The following is a 17,762-nucleotide window of genomic DNA, read 5'->3' as shown; positions in this document are numbered from 1 at the left end:
AAAATTTCATATATATTTACCACAAGTGGTAAACAACAAGGATCATCCGAGTAATAATTCATAACATTTACAGCCAGTGTGTACAGCCTTTAAAAGAACTTTAAAAGTGAAACCGGCTCCTGTAGATTTAGGACATTTTGCAGCTGATACCAAGTGCAGGGCGCCGCATACTTACGCCCTTTTTCCCAATTCAGTTCAGACTTGAGGGACGGACAGTAGTAATAAGTCCTCAGAACGAAGACAATATCTTCCTGTGCCTTTCTTTTTGATGTAGGTTTGGGGGAAACAGACCAAGAATAGCCTTGTAAATAAGAATGTGCCAATGATTAAGTCTACGGGTGGACAATGCAGACCAACCAAGCCGCTCATACAAGGAGCAATGATGAGTAAGGGCTCTAAAGTTTGTGATAAACCTCAGAGCTCCGTGGTAAACAGTATCCAACAGTTTCAAGCTTTGAAAGGATGCATGCATGTATACAACTTTGCCATCGTCCAGCACTGACATAAAAGTGGCAGCCACAAGTCTCCTTTTGGCCTCAAAGGAAAAACACAACTTGTTTTTAAAATAAAAACCTAGTTTCAGCTTCAGTTTTTTTGCCAACTGCTGAATGTGAGGTTTAACAGTGAGAGAATCATCAATTAAGATACCGAGATATTTGTATTGAGACACAGTCTCAATCTCGGAGCCCTGAGAAGTAGTGATGGGTGGAAGGTTCAGTGACTTTGATTTTGCACTATATAAAAAAGGAAGTCAACTTGGCAGCAAGTGTTACTCCGAAACCTGTAGCCTATATATCATCAGCATCAATGGTGCCTCAACAAGTGTGCAGGTTACCCATGCTATGTGCACTAATGCACCCCCATATCATCATGGATGCTGGCTTTTACACTGTGCACTTGCAGTATAGTAAGCCAGATGGTTCCTCTCCACAGTAAATCAAGCCTAAGCCGTAGCCAGGCACGTGCACACATAGACATGAAAAGGGGTTCAAGTACCTTCTCTTTCCTTCCTCAAGAGACAGTGCACTTATTTCTAGGCTTTTTCATTTATTTTATATGTATATATATATGCTGGACAGCACCAGGCCCTGACATGATCCAAACCTACTGGTTGAAGTAACTAACTGCACTCCATGAATGCCTAGCAGCACAAATGAACCAACTGCTGATGGATAGGACCCACCCAGAATGGTTAACCCAAGGACGGACAGTCCTGATCATGAAGGACCCCCAGAAGGGAACAATCCCATCCAACTGCCGGCCAATAACCTGCCTCTGGGGGCCCGGAATGGGAGGGAGCCAAGCACCAGCTACTAGTTGACAGAGCAGTCACTCGAGACTGCAAGACCAGGCAGACCAATCTGTGCACCGCCTGGATTGACTACAAGAAAGCCTACAACTCAATGCCACATACATGAATACTGGAATGCTTGGAAATGTACAAGATCAACAGGACACTAATAGCCTTCATCAAGAACTCAATGGGGCTGTGGAAAACAAGTCTGCAAGCCAATTCAAAGCCAATTGCACAAGTCGCCATCAAGTGCAGCATATATCAAGGTGATGCACTATCCCCGCTGCTGTTCTGCATTGACCTGAAACCCCTCAGCCAGATCATCACAAAGACTGGCTACAGATACTGGTTCCGAAGTGGAACAACCATCAACCTCCTCTACATGGATGACATCAAGCTGTATGCCAGAAATGATCACTGATCCACACTACCAGGATCTACAGCAACGACATTGGAATGTCGTTTGGACTGGAGTGTGGTCACACGGTATCAAAAAGAGTGAAGATGATCAGAACCGAGAGGATTGAACTACTAGAAGGCCACATTGCAGATGTTCAGGCTGCAAATACCATGGGGTGCAGCAGGCTTATAGAAACCAGGAGGAGGCAGCAAGGAAGTCCGCCACAGCCAAATACCTACAGAGAGTAAGGCAGGTCCTGAAAAGTCAGCTGAATGGGGGAAAAACAACACATGCCTGTCATTAGATACCCCGCTGGTATAGTAAACTGGCCAAAGGAGAAGATAGAGGCTACTGACATCAAGACAAGAAAGCTCCTCACTATGCATGGAGGGTTTCACCCCAAATCCAGCACCCTGAGACTGTACACCAAGCGTAGCGTGGGAGGCCGAGGGCTAGTGAGTGTCAAGACCACTGTCCAGGATGAAACGACAAAGATCCAAGACGACATCAGGATGGCCCCCAAAGATGAAGGGCTTAGTGAATACCTCAGGCAGCAGAAACCCAAGGGTGGGGACAAGGAAGATGAAGAACCTTCATGGAGGGATAAGACGCTGCACGGCATGTACTACAGACAAATAGAAGAAGTGGCTGCAGGGCTCGACAATAACGGCGGCCCGATGGCCCGGGGCCAGTAAAATGTAACGTCGGGCCAGTGCAAAAACATTAGTATTTAAAAATAAATAAATTAAAAAACTCTACATCCTGCAGTTGTTTTGCAGCTCATGGTGCGCACCAATGTCCAATCCAGATCTGTAGTTACGTGATGAGTGCTTGTCAAATGTTGTTTCTCTAATCTCAATCATGCAGCGACCTCTGGGTCGAAAGTGAAACCTTGCAGACGGAACTTACACCTGCATTCTCAATAACAGCTAGCAGGGGGCGAGTCCACATGTTGCAACAGGAAGACTGGTTCCATTAGAAATAATGGTAGAATGTAAACAATTTAGGGTTTAGTGTCTCAGTCGCTAGTTTGAAGCATTCTTTAACACTGCATGATGTTCATTTAGTAAATTATGGTCCTATTTAGGGGGAATTGGACGACAATACAGCGTATGCTTTTGGACGGGACTACCTTGTGACTGACAGGTCGCTACCATGGCGTCCTGTCAGTCAGGATAGAGGCGACTTGTATGTGCTGCTCTGTGTACATTTTTTATTAAATGGCTGTGAGCAAGAGAGAGGGCACGTCATGTTTGAGTCTTAGTGTGTTTTGTTTTAAAAGTAAATTGTTTTGTTAACCTTTTTATTTTTTATAATTTTGACTGTGTTTTTATATCCAGGATGTATTTAATAACCGATGCATGGTTAACATTATAACATTACTTATAAGTATTTGGGTTTTTTGTATTACTGATAAATAACTTTTGGAAGGAGGGACAGTAAAAATTGTCTTTGGGAAAGTAAGTTTCAAACCCACTGGCCCGGCGGGGCCAGTTGCAAAAAAGTTTAACATTGAGCACTAATTATGGCGGCGCAAGAACAGGCACTCAGTACAAGATCAATAGAGGCTGGGGTCTACCACATCAGGAACTGGGAGAGTGGCTTCAGCAGATTCCAGGTAAAACATCAGAGGTCTCTGTCCAGAAGAGTGCAGTCCTAGGAACAGATAAGATACTGAGCAGAACCCTCAAACTCCCAGGCCTCTGGTAGAGGACCAAAGCTTGAGGATGACCCCGCAAGAGGTGATAGGGGGGAATTGTTTTTTTTAACAATTAATAATAAGTAATGTTAGTGAGATCTCTTTTGACCTTTTTATTTTTTACAGTTTGAACCTGCATCCTGTTGGGTTCAGGTGTTTGAAGTTTCCATTTTCTAAACTTCTACATTCTAAACCATCTTCAGCTCTGAACAGATTATAAAACACTGAATGATTTCAAGCGAACGTTGTCTTCTAAAGTTACATAATTTACTCTTTATTCAGATTGAGGGGCTGCAGTTTGTCAGAGATCAGCTGTGCTTCTCTGGCCTCAGCTCTGAAGTCCAACCCCTCCCATCTGAGAGAGCTGGAGCTGAGTGACAACAACCTGCAGGTTTCAGGAGTGAAGCTGCTATGTGGTTTTCTGGAGAGTCCACACTGTAGACTGGAGACTCTGAGGTCAGTTCACTGACTCTCTGTTACTATATGTTTAATTAACAATTTGAAGTTACTTGTACATGTCTTTTTGTGCATATTTTTTATTATATATTTTTTTAATTACATTTATTCTGCATTTAGAAAAGGCCTTTGTTTCTTAAAGACACTGTAGAAAATGTCTGTTGTTAGTTGTTAAAATAAATGTATGTTTATAATTTTTTGTTAAATTTCCAAATGCAGCTGTTTAAAGGACCAATATAGTTTTTCACCTCTAAGTCCAGACTGGCCTGAGATCAGCAGCATGTTATTGATCTGTGTTGACATGAATAGGTGTATGAATGTTGTGCTGACATTGGATGATGTCTGTAGAAGGCTGACATTATGATGATCCACAATAACACAATGACAAAGTCCCTCTACTCATTTTAGGGAAAAGCTCATTGATTAGGACATAATAATGTTGAACTCCACATTTAAAACCTGAACACATCTGATTATAATGTGTTTTTATCTCCATCAATTATTCGTCATTCAGATTAAGTTGGTGCAGTTTGTCAGAGATCAGCTGTGCTTCTCTGGCCTCAGCTCTGAAGTCCAACCCCTCCCATCTGAGAGAGCTGCAGCTGAGTGAAAACAAGATACTGCAGGATTCAGGAGTGAAGCTGCTGTGTGATTTTCTGGAGAGTCCACACTGCAGACTGGAGACTCTGAGGTCAGAAACCATTTGTTTTACTTCTGTGCTGGGATCTGATGTGAAAGTTGTGGTGACACTGGAGAGCGTGGCACTCCTACCATTGCTTGGAATTAAGTGGTCAGCTGAGATTCAGATTTCGGATGAGAGCAGTTTAGTAGAGCGTTTAGCACAACCTTTGCTTGGGACTTGGGTTCAGTCTCAAGGACAGTCCACATGTCATTGCCAAGAGCAGAGACACATGTTGAAAGGATTAGATCCTTACTGTTAGTGATTAGGGAATGGTCACATTTTTTCAGTTAAGAAATAGTGATTAAATCATAAAAATCTAATAGTTTAAGGGACTATTGTCTTGTCTTAAAAAATATGTTCTCCCTTGTTTTTTCGGTTTACTACTACAGTAAAATGTGTGCAGTGGCAGAGACTAAGCACTGGGTGGACAGACTAGCTCCACTGTTGCCGCAGCAGGAGGAGCCCAGTGGAAAGCGATGTTTGGCTTAGCTGAAACTTGTTCATTAGATCACACTTCAGCTGTCTGATGTCCTCTTGCAACAATGAGTATGCTGGCAGGCAATGTCTATGCATAGCCATAATGGTGATCAGCTGTTTCAAAGGCCAGCCACCAGTAGCAACCAGGCAAACAAACAGATGGACCTAGCTAAGAACGTCTGACTAGTCCCCAAACAAGGCTTCAGAAAGCGATCGGGTTTTATCTGCACCAGGTTGTATAAGACTAAAAGCTAAGGTGGCAATACACAAACAACACAAAAAGTCACTAATATAAGCGCAAAGCCAGGCGAGACAATTAAAAGTAGTAGCTTTCCATGGTGGCTCTCTCAACCACAGTCATCTACATTCAGACTGTGTCAGCCACCTTACCAGCTTTCGCCTTCCAGATCGAGTGGAGTGCGTGTAGCCCACATACACTTCAAACTCTTCTGCAGAGCTGGTCAACTTAGGAATCATGGCCTACTGTACTACAGTGAAGCACAAGCTGTCCTTCAGTGGTAATACATGTTAATTAGTCACCCCACAGTCACAGTTCCCTCTCCACGTGTCTCAATTTGCCAATTTAGCACATAAGCACTTCCACATTGCTACACTGACACAGACAGCTTAAGATGCATGTCATGTGTTGACTAGAAAAGCCCCATTGAGAGATGGGCCTTTTTCTGTCTCCCTAACTCAGGTAGGTGAGTAAGGGAAAGATTATGTCTGACGTGCATTCTTCCCTGGCCTCGCATTTCACTCTGACACACAGGTTGTTTCAGATAAAACCTGAACATATGTGGTTGGATAATAAATTTTTTATTATTTTATTTTATTTTATTTTCTCCATCATTTATTCTTTATTCAGATTGAGGGGCTGCAGTTTGTCAGAGATCAGCTGTGCTTCTCTGGCCTCAGCTCTGAAGTCCAACCCCTCCCATCTGAGAGAGCTGGAGCTGAGTGACAACAACCTGCAGGATTCAGGAGTGAAGCTGCTGTGTGGTTTTCTGGAGAGTCCACACTGTAGACTGAAGACTCTGAGGTCAGACACCATTTTTTTTCTTTCTGTACTGAGATTAATATGATGTCAAAGTTGTGGACTGGAGATTCTGAGGTCAGCTCACTGACTCTGTTACTATTGTAGATTTGATATGTTTAATTAACAATTAAAGCAAATTTATGTTAATACATAACTTCCATCCATAAAGTTGAATATTTGTTTTTGGTTTTATTTAATTTTTCTAAATTTACAATGCAGTCACAAAATTACATATATTAGATAAGATTATCTTTATTCATTGGAATTTAATTTAGGTTGTTGCAGCAGCAAGCTCAGGATTAAGAACAGAATAGGAAAGAAAAAAACAAGTAATAAGAGGTATGTAAAACTAAGAAAATGCAAAGAATACAAGAGCAATTAAAGACAAGATTACAAGGTAAAGTGATAGTGATGTGATAGTGTGAACAGTGAGTCAGCAAATCTGCTCAAATAAATTCCAAGGAACACTTAAATCAATTAGATCTTGATGAACATAAAAGTTTAAAATCTTAACTGTACATCGTATAATTCATTGAGAACAAAATGGCTCCTGGACAGTTTGTTTGACTACTTATTGACATTGGATGCACTGATACATAACATCCCAGAGGTTCTCAATTGGATTCAGGTCTGGGGACCGTGAGGGCCAGTCAATGGAATCAGTGCCTTTTTCATCCAGGAACTGCCTACACACTCTAGTCACATGAGCCCGGGCCTTGTCCTACACAAGGAGGAACCCAGATCAGTGCAGTTGTGTCTTTTATTATACTGAGAACTACCACCTTGTTAGACTGGGCTGTCTAGAATGCAGGAGCAGAGACAGAGGCACAGGCACAGTTAGAAACAGGAACAGGGGTTTTATTGAACAACAGGAGGAAATAGGGCTTAGAAATCCTCCGTGAGACTGGGGCTGAGTGCGGGCAGACGTGCGGGTATCTGAAGCAGGAGCAAAAACATGTAAAGTCAGACAAGGATCAAGACAAGTGATTCAACAGGCAACTATGCAAAAAAACTAAGATTGGCCGAAGCAAGTGTTACCACTTAGGTAAACAGACGATCTGGCAAAGATTGGTTAGAAAGCTGAGGATTAAGACAGGTTAGGTGATTGCAGAATCTGCTTCAGGTGAGTGGGAAAGCACAGGTGTCCTGATGAGGAGAGAGCAGTATGCAGTAATGTTAGCAGTAACTTTCTGATGTAATAAGCTGTGTAACTCTCTTGAAATTCAAACTTTATACCTGATCCGTCTTCTGCACAGTGCCACAGTCAGCATGCCTCAACTGTTTCAACTAAACAACAAAAACGCATGTTCAGTCGGGCAGATTGGGTCTAATGTGGGCCCCCTATGAGCCGTGGACCCGGGGCGGCAGCACCCTCTGCCTCTCCCAGATTATAGTATACCATAATCTGTAGAATAGTACCCCAATGTCATATAAAATATTAAAAGATTATAAGGTAAGTAATAGTATAGGTATAATACAATATAGAACAAATAACATATGAATTCGTTCAACAGACTGTTGAGAGGGAGAATAGTGTGAATTGTTGGATGCCAAGTTACCCCTGTACAGGAGGTACTGGTCCAGCTCTCTGTTTGAAGGTACTGATCGTCCAGGCCAGAGTATTATCCTATTAGTTAAAACTGAGGAATGTTTAAGCTGGTGTCGAAGAGATTTGTCTAGCTTTTAACTGCCTTTATCTGGATGCCTACCCTGCTAACTCTGAAAAAGCACCAGGCCGTATAGCCCTAGAGCCAGATACCACAACAGCCATGTCGGTTAACAGCAGCTCTCTTCTCATTGATCAGTGCACTTGGTTTGGTTAGGATAATATTTAGTTGCTGGGAAAATAGGCCCCAAGATAAGGGCCTTTTAAAGTAGGTAAACACACTATACCAAGTAAAGCATTGCCTTGCCTTTAAACTGAATGTCTACAACTTGTACTTTAATTGCAGTGATTATAAATTTGTTGCAAAATTGAGCAAGGGCAAGCATACACCTTTATAGTGATTAGAATTGATTGAAACAATAAAAATGTTTAAAATTCAAAACCTGATTAAAAAAGCTGAGCTTGAGTAATTTGGATGTCTTTTTTTTTGTTGAGAGAGTGGAAGCAGAAGGAACTATCCTAGCCAGTGAAATCATTCCTTCGCTGCGGAGCTATAGAGTCTTGTAGAAACTTGAGGCTTTGCCCAAAGCCCTCAAAATGTTCAGCTTCTCATGGAGAGTTTGCCTCTACACCACTGACTCCATAGTGTCGGGTTGCAGTCTGTCTACAGAGCTGGCCTTCCTCACCAACTTCGCCTTGCCGGCTTTGATGCCACCTTCCCAGCACACCAGAGCACTGGCTACTACATACTGGTAGAAGGTCTTCAGGAGCCTGTTGCACTCACTGAAGGATCTGCTCTGTCTCTTCCTGAAGAGGGTGCAAGTGTTGTGTTTTCAGTCCAGTTTCTTATTGACGTCCACCCTCTCCCCTTCCATAGAATAACTGTGACAGGGTCCCTCTGGTTCCTCTAGCAATCTTGCTGATAGAAGCTCTCAGAAGATCTCATTCTGAACTAATGTTTTACTTGCTGGAGTTTACATTAATTTCAATGTGTTGTCACAAATATTGTCTGATCATTGATACACATTTCAAACCTAAACACATCTGACTGGATTTTAAATCAAATTTCCTCTACATCATTTATTCTTTATTCAGATTGAAATGCTGCAGTTTGTCAGAGATCAGCTGTGCTTCTCTGGCCTCAGCTCTGAAGTCCAACCCCTCCCATCTGAGAGAGCTGGAGCTGAGTGGAAACAAGACACTGCAGGATTCAGGAGTGAAGCTGCTGTGTGGTTTTCTGGAGAGTCCACACTGTAGACTGGAGACTCTGAGGTCAGACACCATTTTTTGTTTTTGTGCTGAGATTAATATGATATATCTGAGAGTTGTAGTGACACTGGACTGTAGACTCATGGTGGTGCATTAGCGGAGTGCAGACACAGGAAAAAGCAGGGATTTGTACCCAAATGCAGGACATTTAAGCAGAGCAGGTACAAATCCATCAAACTAGTAGAAGAATACCACAGCACGGAGGGAAGTGACCTGAAATGAGACAAGAGGAAAATACCAGGAAACAGAACAAATGAATAAATGACAAGACAAAACAAATACAGAGAACGAGAAAACACAGAGACAGGAAATGATTAACGGACTAAAACAGGAAATACCAAAACCAAATCCCCACATTTTAAGATAAGATCAACTTTATTGTCCCCTGAGTGAAATTTGTCTTGGACATCAGTGCTGCATGAGGCTGCAGTAAACACCAGTAACACATATGGACTTTACATTCACATACATCATACAATCCACCATACATTTACATTACATTGCACAAGTATCTATGACCCTGCCCCTGTCAATCATTGATTACAAGGTAAATAGAACCTGAGTGATATGAAACCTCAGAATTATAATATTCAATTACCTTTGAGCACATAAAGCAGAAAACAGTATGACAAACACTAAAAGTACTACCGCCACAATTCTATATTAAAAAAGACTCATATAGATCTGGTTGATAAAAAACATTAGTGCAAGCGATCAAACAACTATGCTTAAAAATAAAGTGCTGAATTACTTCAAGCCATCTTGTTCTGAGCAGATTGTTTATTTAGGAGCGCTGTGGAAGTTGGGATGAAGGACAGCTTATAGCAGTTACTTTTACATCTGCTGGCTCTAAGGCGTTTCCCTGCAGGTAAAACATCGTATTCAGAGTGAAGAATATGGGAAGGATCCTTCAGAATTTTCTGAGGCTGGGAGACGGTGATGGTCTGAAGGAAAGTGTAGTCTTTCTTTCCCATAACCTTCATCACAGCCTTATGGTTGATATTATACTGATTCACAATGAAGGTGCATCTCAAGTCTCTTATTTGTCGTTTCCTCGCTCCTCGTCCCTCGCCTTAACCAGAAGTTGTTCTGGTCGGCCTTCTTGCAGACCGTCCCAAAGCTCTTAATTGTGCTCCGAGAAACGAGGACCCATCTCTGAGGAGCTATGAGAGCGCATACACAAGTGCATTCTTCGCGGAAGTTTTTTACTGACTGACACGACCCCTTATTGGAAATCCGTTGATTTGTTTTATAATTCACAGTCTAGGTAAAATCTGTGTTCACTCTAAGTCTGAACAACAAAAGCAGCACACAACGCTTCTTCATTTAGGCTGTTAGAAATATTTCTGTTTTACTGAGATTTCCCCCATTAATGTATTTTATGGAGACCATTAAAGTCAGAGAGTCGGAGAGTTTGTCAGCAAGAAGCACTTTTTAGGCTTACATAATTTATCAGCATTTTCAATCAGTCACAGTGTTTAGTCCAAACAGATGACAAATAAACATTGTAAACGAGTAAGGAGTCAAACTAAACTGCACCTTTATTCAATTCAATTTTATTTATATAGCGCCAAATCACAACAACAGTTATCTCACAGCGCTTTTCATTAAAGAGCAGGTCTAGACCGTACTCTGTGATGTTATTTACAGAAGCACAACAATTCCCACCAAAAGCAGCACTACGCGACAGAGGCAAGGAAAAACTTCCTTTTTAGAGGCAGAAACCTCGAGCAGAACCATGGCTCAGGGTGGGCGACCATCTGCCTCGAAAGAAACACCTGCAGGAAGTGATAGGAGGAGAGAGGAGAGGGACGAGAAAGCACAAGACTACCAGAAAGGGGAGAAGTTGTGTTAGTAACATGCAATAATGGGATGAGGTTGCAGACAGAGGGAGAGAAAGTAGAGGAGAGAGGAGCTCAGTGCATCATGGGAAATCCCCCGGCAGTCTAGGCCTATAGCAGCATAACTAAGGGATGGTTCAGGACTACCTGAGCCAGCCCTAACTATAAGCTTTATCAAAGAGGAAAGTCTTAAGCCTACTCTTAAATGTGGAGATGGTGTCTGCCTCCTGAACCCAAACTGGAACCTGGTTCCACAGGAGAGGAGCTTGATAGCTGAACGCTCTGGCTCCTAGTCTACTTTTGGAGACTCTAGGAACCACAAGTAACCCTGCATTCTGGGAGCGCAGTGCTCTGGTGGGGTAGTAAGGTACTATGAGCTCTTTAAGATAAGATGGTGCCTGACCATTAAGAGCTTTGTAGGTAAGAAGAATGATTTTAAATTCTATTCTGGATTTTACTGGAAGCCGATGCAAAGAAGCTAAAACAGGAGAAATGTGATCTCTTTTCCTGGTTCCTGTCAGAACACGTGCTGCAGCATTCTGGATCAGCTGAAGAGTCTTAATGGACTTTTTCGAGCAGCCTGATAATAAAGAATTGCAGTAATCCAGCCTAGAAGTAACAAATGCATGGACTAGTTTTTCTGCATCATTTTTAGACAGGATGTTCCTGATTTTCGCAATATTATGTAGGTGAAAAAGGCGGCCCTTGAAATTTGCTTAATGTGAGACTTAAACGACATGTCCTGATCAAAGATAACTCCAAGATTCCTCACAATGGTGCTGGAGGCCAGGGCGATGCCATCAAGGGAAACTATATCTTTAGATAATGCGTCACAAAGGTGCTTGGGCCCCAGAACAATAACTTCAGTTTTATCTGAGTTTAACATTAGAAAATTACAGGTCATCTAGGTTTTAACATCCTAATGAAGCAAGCAAAGTCAAAGAAAGTCTGCACATCCAGCAGATCTCACCGACTGCATCTGATGAAAGCAGGTGGCTACGTGAGTAAAATCAGCTTCTGCAAGACGTTAAGCCACATTAAACGTTGTACGCATTGATTGATCTGGGATGAGTTAGAAGTGACTCACAAATAAAATGCTTGGAGTAGAGTTAAAGAACATCACAAGATGAAATAAATGGAAAACTGAGCTTAAGCTTTCATATGAGTTAAATCATTTCAATTTCCCTTAAACATTTAGTCTCATAAATCAGTATGTTCAAAATACACCATGATCATATACTGGGTTATTTAGTAATGAATACACAATGACAATAAATACAGATGCACATAAATAATAAAACATTCTGCCAGTAGAAATTATTCTGTCTCTGAGCAGGACAAAGTATAAATATAATTATTCATATGCAGGTGCTTGTTAAACAGCTACAGAGAGAAAACATTGACCCTTTATTATCATCAGCACAGTGCACAACAGTTTGTGTGCAGACACAAACTCCATCAAGTCTCTTCAGCTGGTAAAGCCGACTGATCCAGCAGTGATCAGCTTCTGCTCTCATCAATAATGGACGTCACTTCAGGTGACGCTTTTGAGGAAAGAACGTCTCATGTCTCGAAAAACATATTTCCTTGTTCCTTCTCCTCTCGCATTGTTTTCTTGCGTCTCTCCATTCTTCCCCAGTGGGCGGGACTAAGACACAAGGAAAAGATGCAAGTGAGGGAAACATGGATGCAATTAAGAGACTTGGGATGCACCCTGTGTATCTTAATGCAAAAATATGATCTCGAGTCGAATCTTAAAACAGTTTCTCTGGTTTTTATTTGGCTGCACAACATGAGTTTGTACAGATGGAGCCACTGGTGGAGCTGCAGAGTTTAAGAGGTGAAGAGACTATGTCTTTATTGAAGTAGCTGCACGTTGTTATTAATATTAATGAGAGCTCTTTTGACCTTTTTATTTTTTACAGTTTGAACCTCCATCCTGTTGGTTCAGGTGTTTGGAGTTTCCATTACTAAACTTCTACATTCTAAACCTTCTTCAGCTCTGAACAGATTATTAAACACTGAATGATTTGAAGCAGGAACATTGTCTTCTAACGTTACATCATTTATTCTTTATTCAGACTGAGTTGCTGCAGTTTGTCAGAGATCAGCTGTGCTTCTCTGGCCTCAGCTCTGAAGTCCAACCCCTCCCATCTGAGAGAGCTGGAGCTGGGTGGAAACAGTCTAAGACTGAGAGAAAACAAGGAGCTGCAGGATTCAGGAGTGAAGCTGCTGTCTGATCTTCTGGAGAGTCCACACTGTAGGCTGGAGACTCTGAGGTCAGTAGAGGGTTGGAGTCATTTAAAATGTTGATAATAGCAGGGATAATTGACAACAATTCACCCAAATTTGATATCAATCGGACTTGTGGTTATGGAGATATAAAATTAATATAAGACAATGGGATTTTTAAAATGTATTTAATCTGCAATAACAGCGCCACCTATAGGCATGTTAGAGTCAACTTTGGTCCCTGGAGTAAGGAGACTGTCCTGAACAATTCGGTTCCAGTGGCATGTCAATGTGAGGTGTGGTTATGGAGAAACAGATAATAATTGCTGTTACACAGCGCCACCTAGGAGGTAATTGCACCAAAGTTTTTTTACTGTAATATCTTGTGCACTATTGGCACCTGCCCAGGGACTGCAGATGGGAATTAGCTTTTAGCTATATCTGGTACACATATGGTGCATTGTTATAATAAGTAAATAAAATGCCACATAAGCTCACCAAGTTTGGTGTAGATCAGCCACTCTAAACCATAAAGATATGACATCACTTTCTGTTTTTTGCATTGCGCACAAACATTTGTTGGCTTATAATTCACAACTTTTATCAAATTCGTCAAATGATGGTCTGTGCCAAGGTTGGTGCCAATCGGACTCGCCGGTTCGGAGGAGTTAATCCCGTTACCAGGCAGGACGATCGATTTTTTTGCCTCAAATTGAAAAATCCATGGATGATCAGATTATTTTGTCACCCTATGCATGCCACACACCTCTGTGAAGCTAGGAGGCTCAGATAGCATCTCAAATCAACCATGTTTATCCACACCAAACACACATCAAACAGCATCTAAATGTACTTGTATCACAACATGAATGGCTCTGTAATCACTGTACGTGGATGCACTTACTGCCTTCCACGTATGTCTCATTTCATCCTACCTCGCAGTCTGACCACTCTAAAGAAAGCTCAGCTCCAGCTCTGATTAGCTGTGTTACTCATATCACTCAAATCACAAAGAGTTATTAGCCGACTAACAATAACAACAAACGCAGCAATATATATTTACAGTTACAACTGCTGACTTGCTTTTGTCGTTTTCACAGTTTTCAGTCCAAAAACAGCTGTGGGTTGTTGATGAATAATGCCTAATTCCTAGATTGTTTGTTAGGTTCTTTTTCTATATTTATACACTTTGTTGGTTTACAATATGTTATAATTACTTAGAAGTGTTTGTAGTATAGCCACTGGAAGAATGACTGTGGTCTCACAGGGTAAAGGTGCTGTTATTCTTTTAGTGTAAAGTTTAACTACTGAGTGTTTAATGAGTGTGTTCAAACTCATATTTATTCTTATACTCTGTGTGTTTATCATATATTATTCTTATACTCTGTGTATTCATGAACGTGTGCTTTTTCAATGTGCCTACATGAGCAGAGAAGCTGCTCAGGCCGCGCAGGCAAAACCTAGCCAACCGTAACCCACTCAATAGAAGCGAGGCACCTGCTGTCAGTCACGTACGCCAGGCCTGAGATCATCGCAAACTGAGGCCAAGAATGAGATCATGACACATTGTGATTTATGGCGCCTGGTACGGCAGGGTACGGCCAGGTACTGCACGAAACCAAGCTTTGCGCTGCCGAAACTAAACTTGTATGAGACAAAGCACCCTCATGGTTGGCATTGTTGAATCATGTACTTGTTCATTGAATCACGTTATACATGTATTGAATATGTTACTCCTTATTAATTCTTTTACGATTGTAAGTGTTTAAGTTTTAATGGTGTCAAACTATGCCTGTATAACTTTTAAAAAATACGGTGGGACTGAAGTTGAAACATATTGGTGGATTTCTAATCCAGTAATGTAAAAAATATAAAGAGAGATAAATGGTAACAATAATTACATGTAATAATAGCTAAAAAGTGGACATTGTAACATTAATGAAAGGGTTAATTTGGTAAAACAGTACAAGAAAAAGGCCACTAGATGGCAGTAGAGGATAAGAAATGCACCAAAGGGGAGGAGTGGTCAGCGAACACTATAGATGGAGTTAAGGTGTGACGCCCACCTGGAAGGAGGAGATAAGGAGGAGTTAAGCTGTAACGCCCACCTGAAGGGAGGAGATAAGGAGGAGTTAAGATGTAACGCCCACCTGAAGGGAGGGACAAGGTGGAGCTTAAGGTGGAGCTTAAGGTGAATATAAGGCGATGTTCGCTGACCACCAACTCGGTTCCATCCTGAGACCTGCAGGGATGTTGCTCGGGTTTATCTGTCCTTTATTGGAATAAACTCTTTTGCACCGACTCTTGACCGTCTCCAGTGAAGTTTTTGACTACACAGTTTTTGACTAAAGAAGAAATCTAATAGAGTAATTTCCGACCCGACATTGTGTCAATAGAGATCGCCGCGGTCCGCCATCTTGATATTGCTCAATCTGTGAATTCTTAGGTTTTGTTTCTCTTGTCAAAATGAAGGAGAGAACAAGCATTTCTTTGGAACAGACTTTCTTTATCAGCCTCTACTGGCCAACCAGTATACCAATCGATTTGTCTCTTCAATATATTAAATGTAAATGCTTCAATATATTAAATGTAAATGCTCCGTACTTGTATAGCGCCTTTCTAGTCTTTTCGACCACTCAAAGCGCTTTTACACTACATCTGCATTCACATTCATACACTGTGCTCAAACGGAAACTAACATTCACACTCATTCATACACTGGCGGAATAGCCGCCAGGGGCAAATCGGGGTTCAGTATCTTGCCCAAGGACACTTCGACACGCCAGGGGGAGCCAGGGATCGAACCGCCGACATTCCGGTTAACGGCCAACCCGCTCTACCCCCTGAGCCACAGCCACCCCAGGACAGCACTTACAGCCCTGTAGGATGTTCTGTTCTCAACTTGTGGGTCTGTAAAGCATGTTGATCAATATTCACTGTTTTTATCAATATTTCAATGTTTTGGAAGCTTTATGTTATTTAGAATGTGGTTGTATGGAGAGAAATAGTGTTTTGAAGAAAAATCCTAATAAAAGTGAACATATAAACAGTAAATATGGCCAGTTTCTTTTCATCAACTTTACAGTTACAGTTGTATTTCCGGTGTATTAGAAGATATTCAGTTGCATTATAATGAGTTAGATGATTGTTTTAATTGTGATATTGCTATTAAAATATAGATTTTATTCCAAGTGAGGATGAAAATATCATATATTCCTTTATTGCATCTCCATTTAACCTTTAATAGAAAAGTAAATAGTTTTGTGTAAAGTTGATTCATATTCCTTAGCTTCTAACCTATCAAAGGAGACCAGAATTATGCATCTAGGCTGAGGAGTTATTACTGATTTACTTCCCGTGTAGGCCGCAGTATCACTTTTATGTAAGGAAGAATAATGATAATAAAAATGAATACCATTACAATAGGGTTCCCAGCCCTGCTGGTCCTGGGTTCCCATGCCCTTCGCGGGCTTGCAACCCTAATAAAGCCCATTTGTTCTGCATCGTGGTAGGCTATATCTGCGCCCTGGTGTTAGCAGCATGAATTCACCTCATAAGGGATGGCTTGTATAAGCCAAGATTGTTCTCTCTTCCTTTAAGGACCTGACCTTGTACAGGTCATGGAGTTCATTGAAGGGTGAACGAGCAATTTTGCTGCACACCTTCAAAAGTGTCTTTGGAGTTTGAATCTTAGGCACAAGAACAATTATTCCAATTAGTCCTTCCAAAGACAAGGAACCTCATGCAGCTGTAAGGACAACTGGAAGATGAAGCAGAGGATGTCTACCGGTTGCACAGCACAGTCCTTCAAAAACTGACCTCCGATGTCATCAGGGCCAGGGCTTTTCCTTTATTTGATACCACGGAAGACTTTCAAGACCATGAAAACTCACTAACAGCCTCACTAAAATTATTGGCATTACAAAATGTTGTGATAAACACAGTATCAAAGCAGAGATCCAGTATTTCCTGTAAACCTCCAACCTTCTCAGCTGCTGCTTTCCTCAGTGAAGCTGTGAGAGGAGGATGGTGACAGGCTTCAGGATTTAATCAGAGACAGAGAGAGAGAGAGAGAACAGGCAGTGAACATGTGTTTGATTAAACTTCCTGCTTTCTTACAGTGCAGACACTTTGCTGCTTGCTCTTGCCTCTTCTTGCATTCTTTTGCTTAAACTCTCCTTTTTTCCTCCCTGTCTCTGTAAAATCTGCTTTATGACTTCTGCTCTCTGTCTTCTTCTCTCACCAGATGGAAGTGATCTCTGTCAGAGTGTGAGGGGTCAGAAAGGTGGAGGTGTTGAGAGAGGATCAGCTGTGTCCTGATGATCCAGAGAGGTTGAAGCAGCAGCATCAGCTTGTGTGTGGAGAGGCTCTGACTGGGCCATGTTACTGGGAGGTAGAGTGGAGAGGAGAGCTTCATCCAGCAGTGACTGACAGAGGAATCACAACAGTGCTGCAGTCTGAACTGCTCTGAGATCAGCTCCACTGTCAGACACAAAGTCAAGTCCACCATCATCCCTGTGTGTTCCTCTGGATGTGACAGAGTATCATCAGTGGATCTGGACTGCTCTGCTGCTGCTCTGTCCTTCTACACAGTCTCTGCAGACACACTGAGACTCCTCCACTCCTTCTGCTGCACACTCAGACACCTCCTCCACCTGGACGTGGACCTGGACTTTATTTCATTCAGATGTTGCATGCATTTATGCATTCTGTTCCCTCTCTGAAGTTCTGCTCACCAACACCAGACTTTTCTGTCAGTTTAACAGA

At 41.8% G+C, this 17,762-nt stretch overlaps 1 protein-coding gene and 1 long non-coding RNA gene across 2 annotated transcripts in view; both read left to right on the top strand.

The window, feature by feature from the left end:
• The window catches only part of LOC119913442 (protein NLRC3-like), a 36,255-nt gene extending 32,378 nt beyond the window's left edge, over positions 1–3,877 (top strand). Inside the window, exon 8 of the mRNA XM_038732871.1 lies at positions 3,676–3,877. Coding sequence (XP_038588799.1) covers positions 3,676–3,862 — 187 coding nt within the window. The 3' untranslated portion in view covers positions 3,863–3,877. The remainder of the gene's footprint in view (positions 1–3,675) is intronic.
• A 5,007-nt stretch (positions 3,878–8,884) lies between these two features.
• On the top strand, positions 8,885–17,438 carry LOC119913435. Its single transcript, XR_005446449.1, has 3 exons — positions 8,885–8,925; positions 12,845–13,042; positions 17,242–17,438. It is a non-coding gene; the product is annotated as an uncharacterized LOC119913435 (long non-coding RNA).
• The last annotated feature ends 324 nt before the right edge of the window (positions 17,439–17,762 follow it).

This window comes from Micropterus salmoides, unplaced genomic scaffold (assembly GCF_014851395.1).
Source record: "Micropterus salmoides isolate LMB-PRFRI ecotype aquatic unplaced genomic scaffold, ASM1485139v1 Ms_hic_scaffold_1, whole genome shotgun sequence".
Classification (NCBI taxonomy): domain Eukaryota; kingdom Metazoa; phylum Chordata; class Actinopteri; order Centrarchiformes; family Centrarchidae; genus Micropterus; species Micropterus salmoides.
This window is presented reverse-complemented; position numbering and strand designations above follow the sequence as displayed.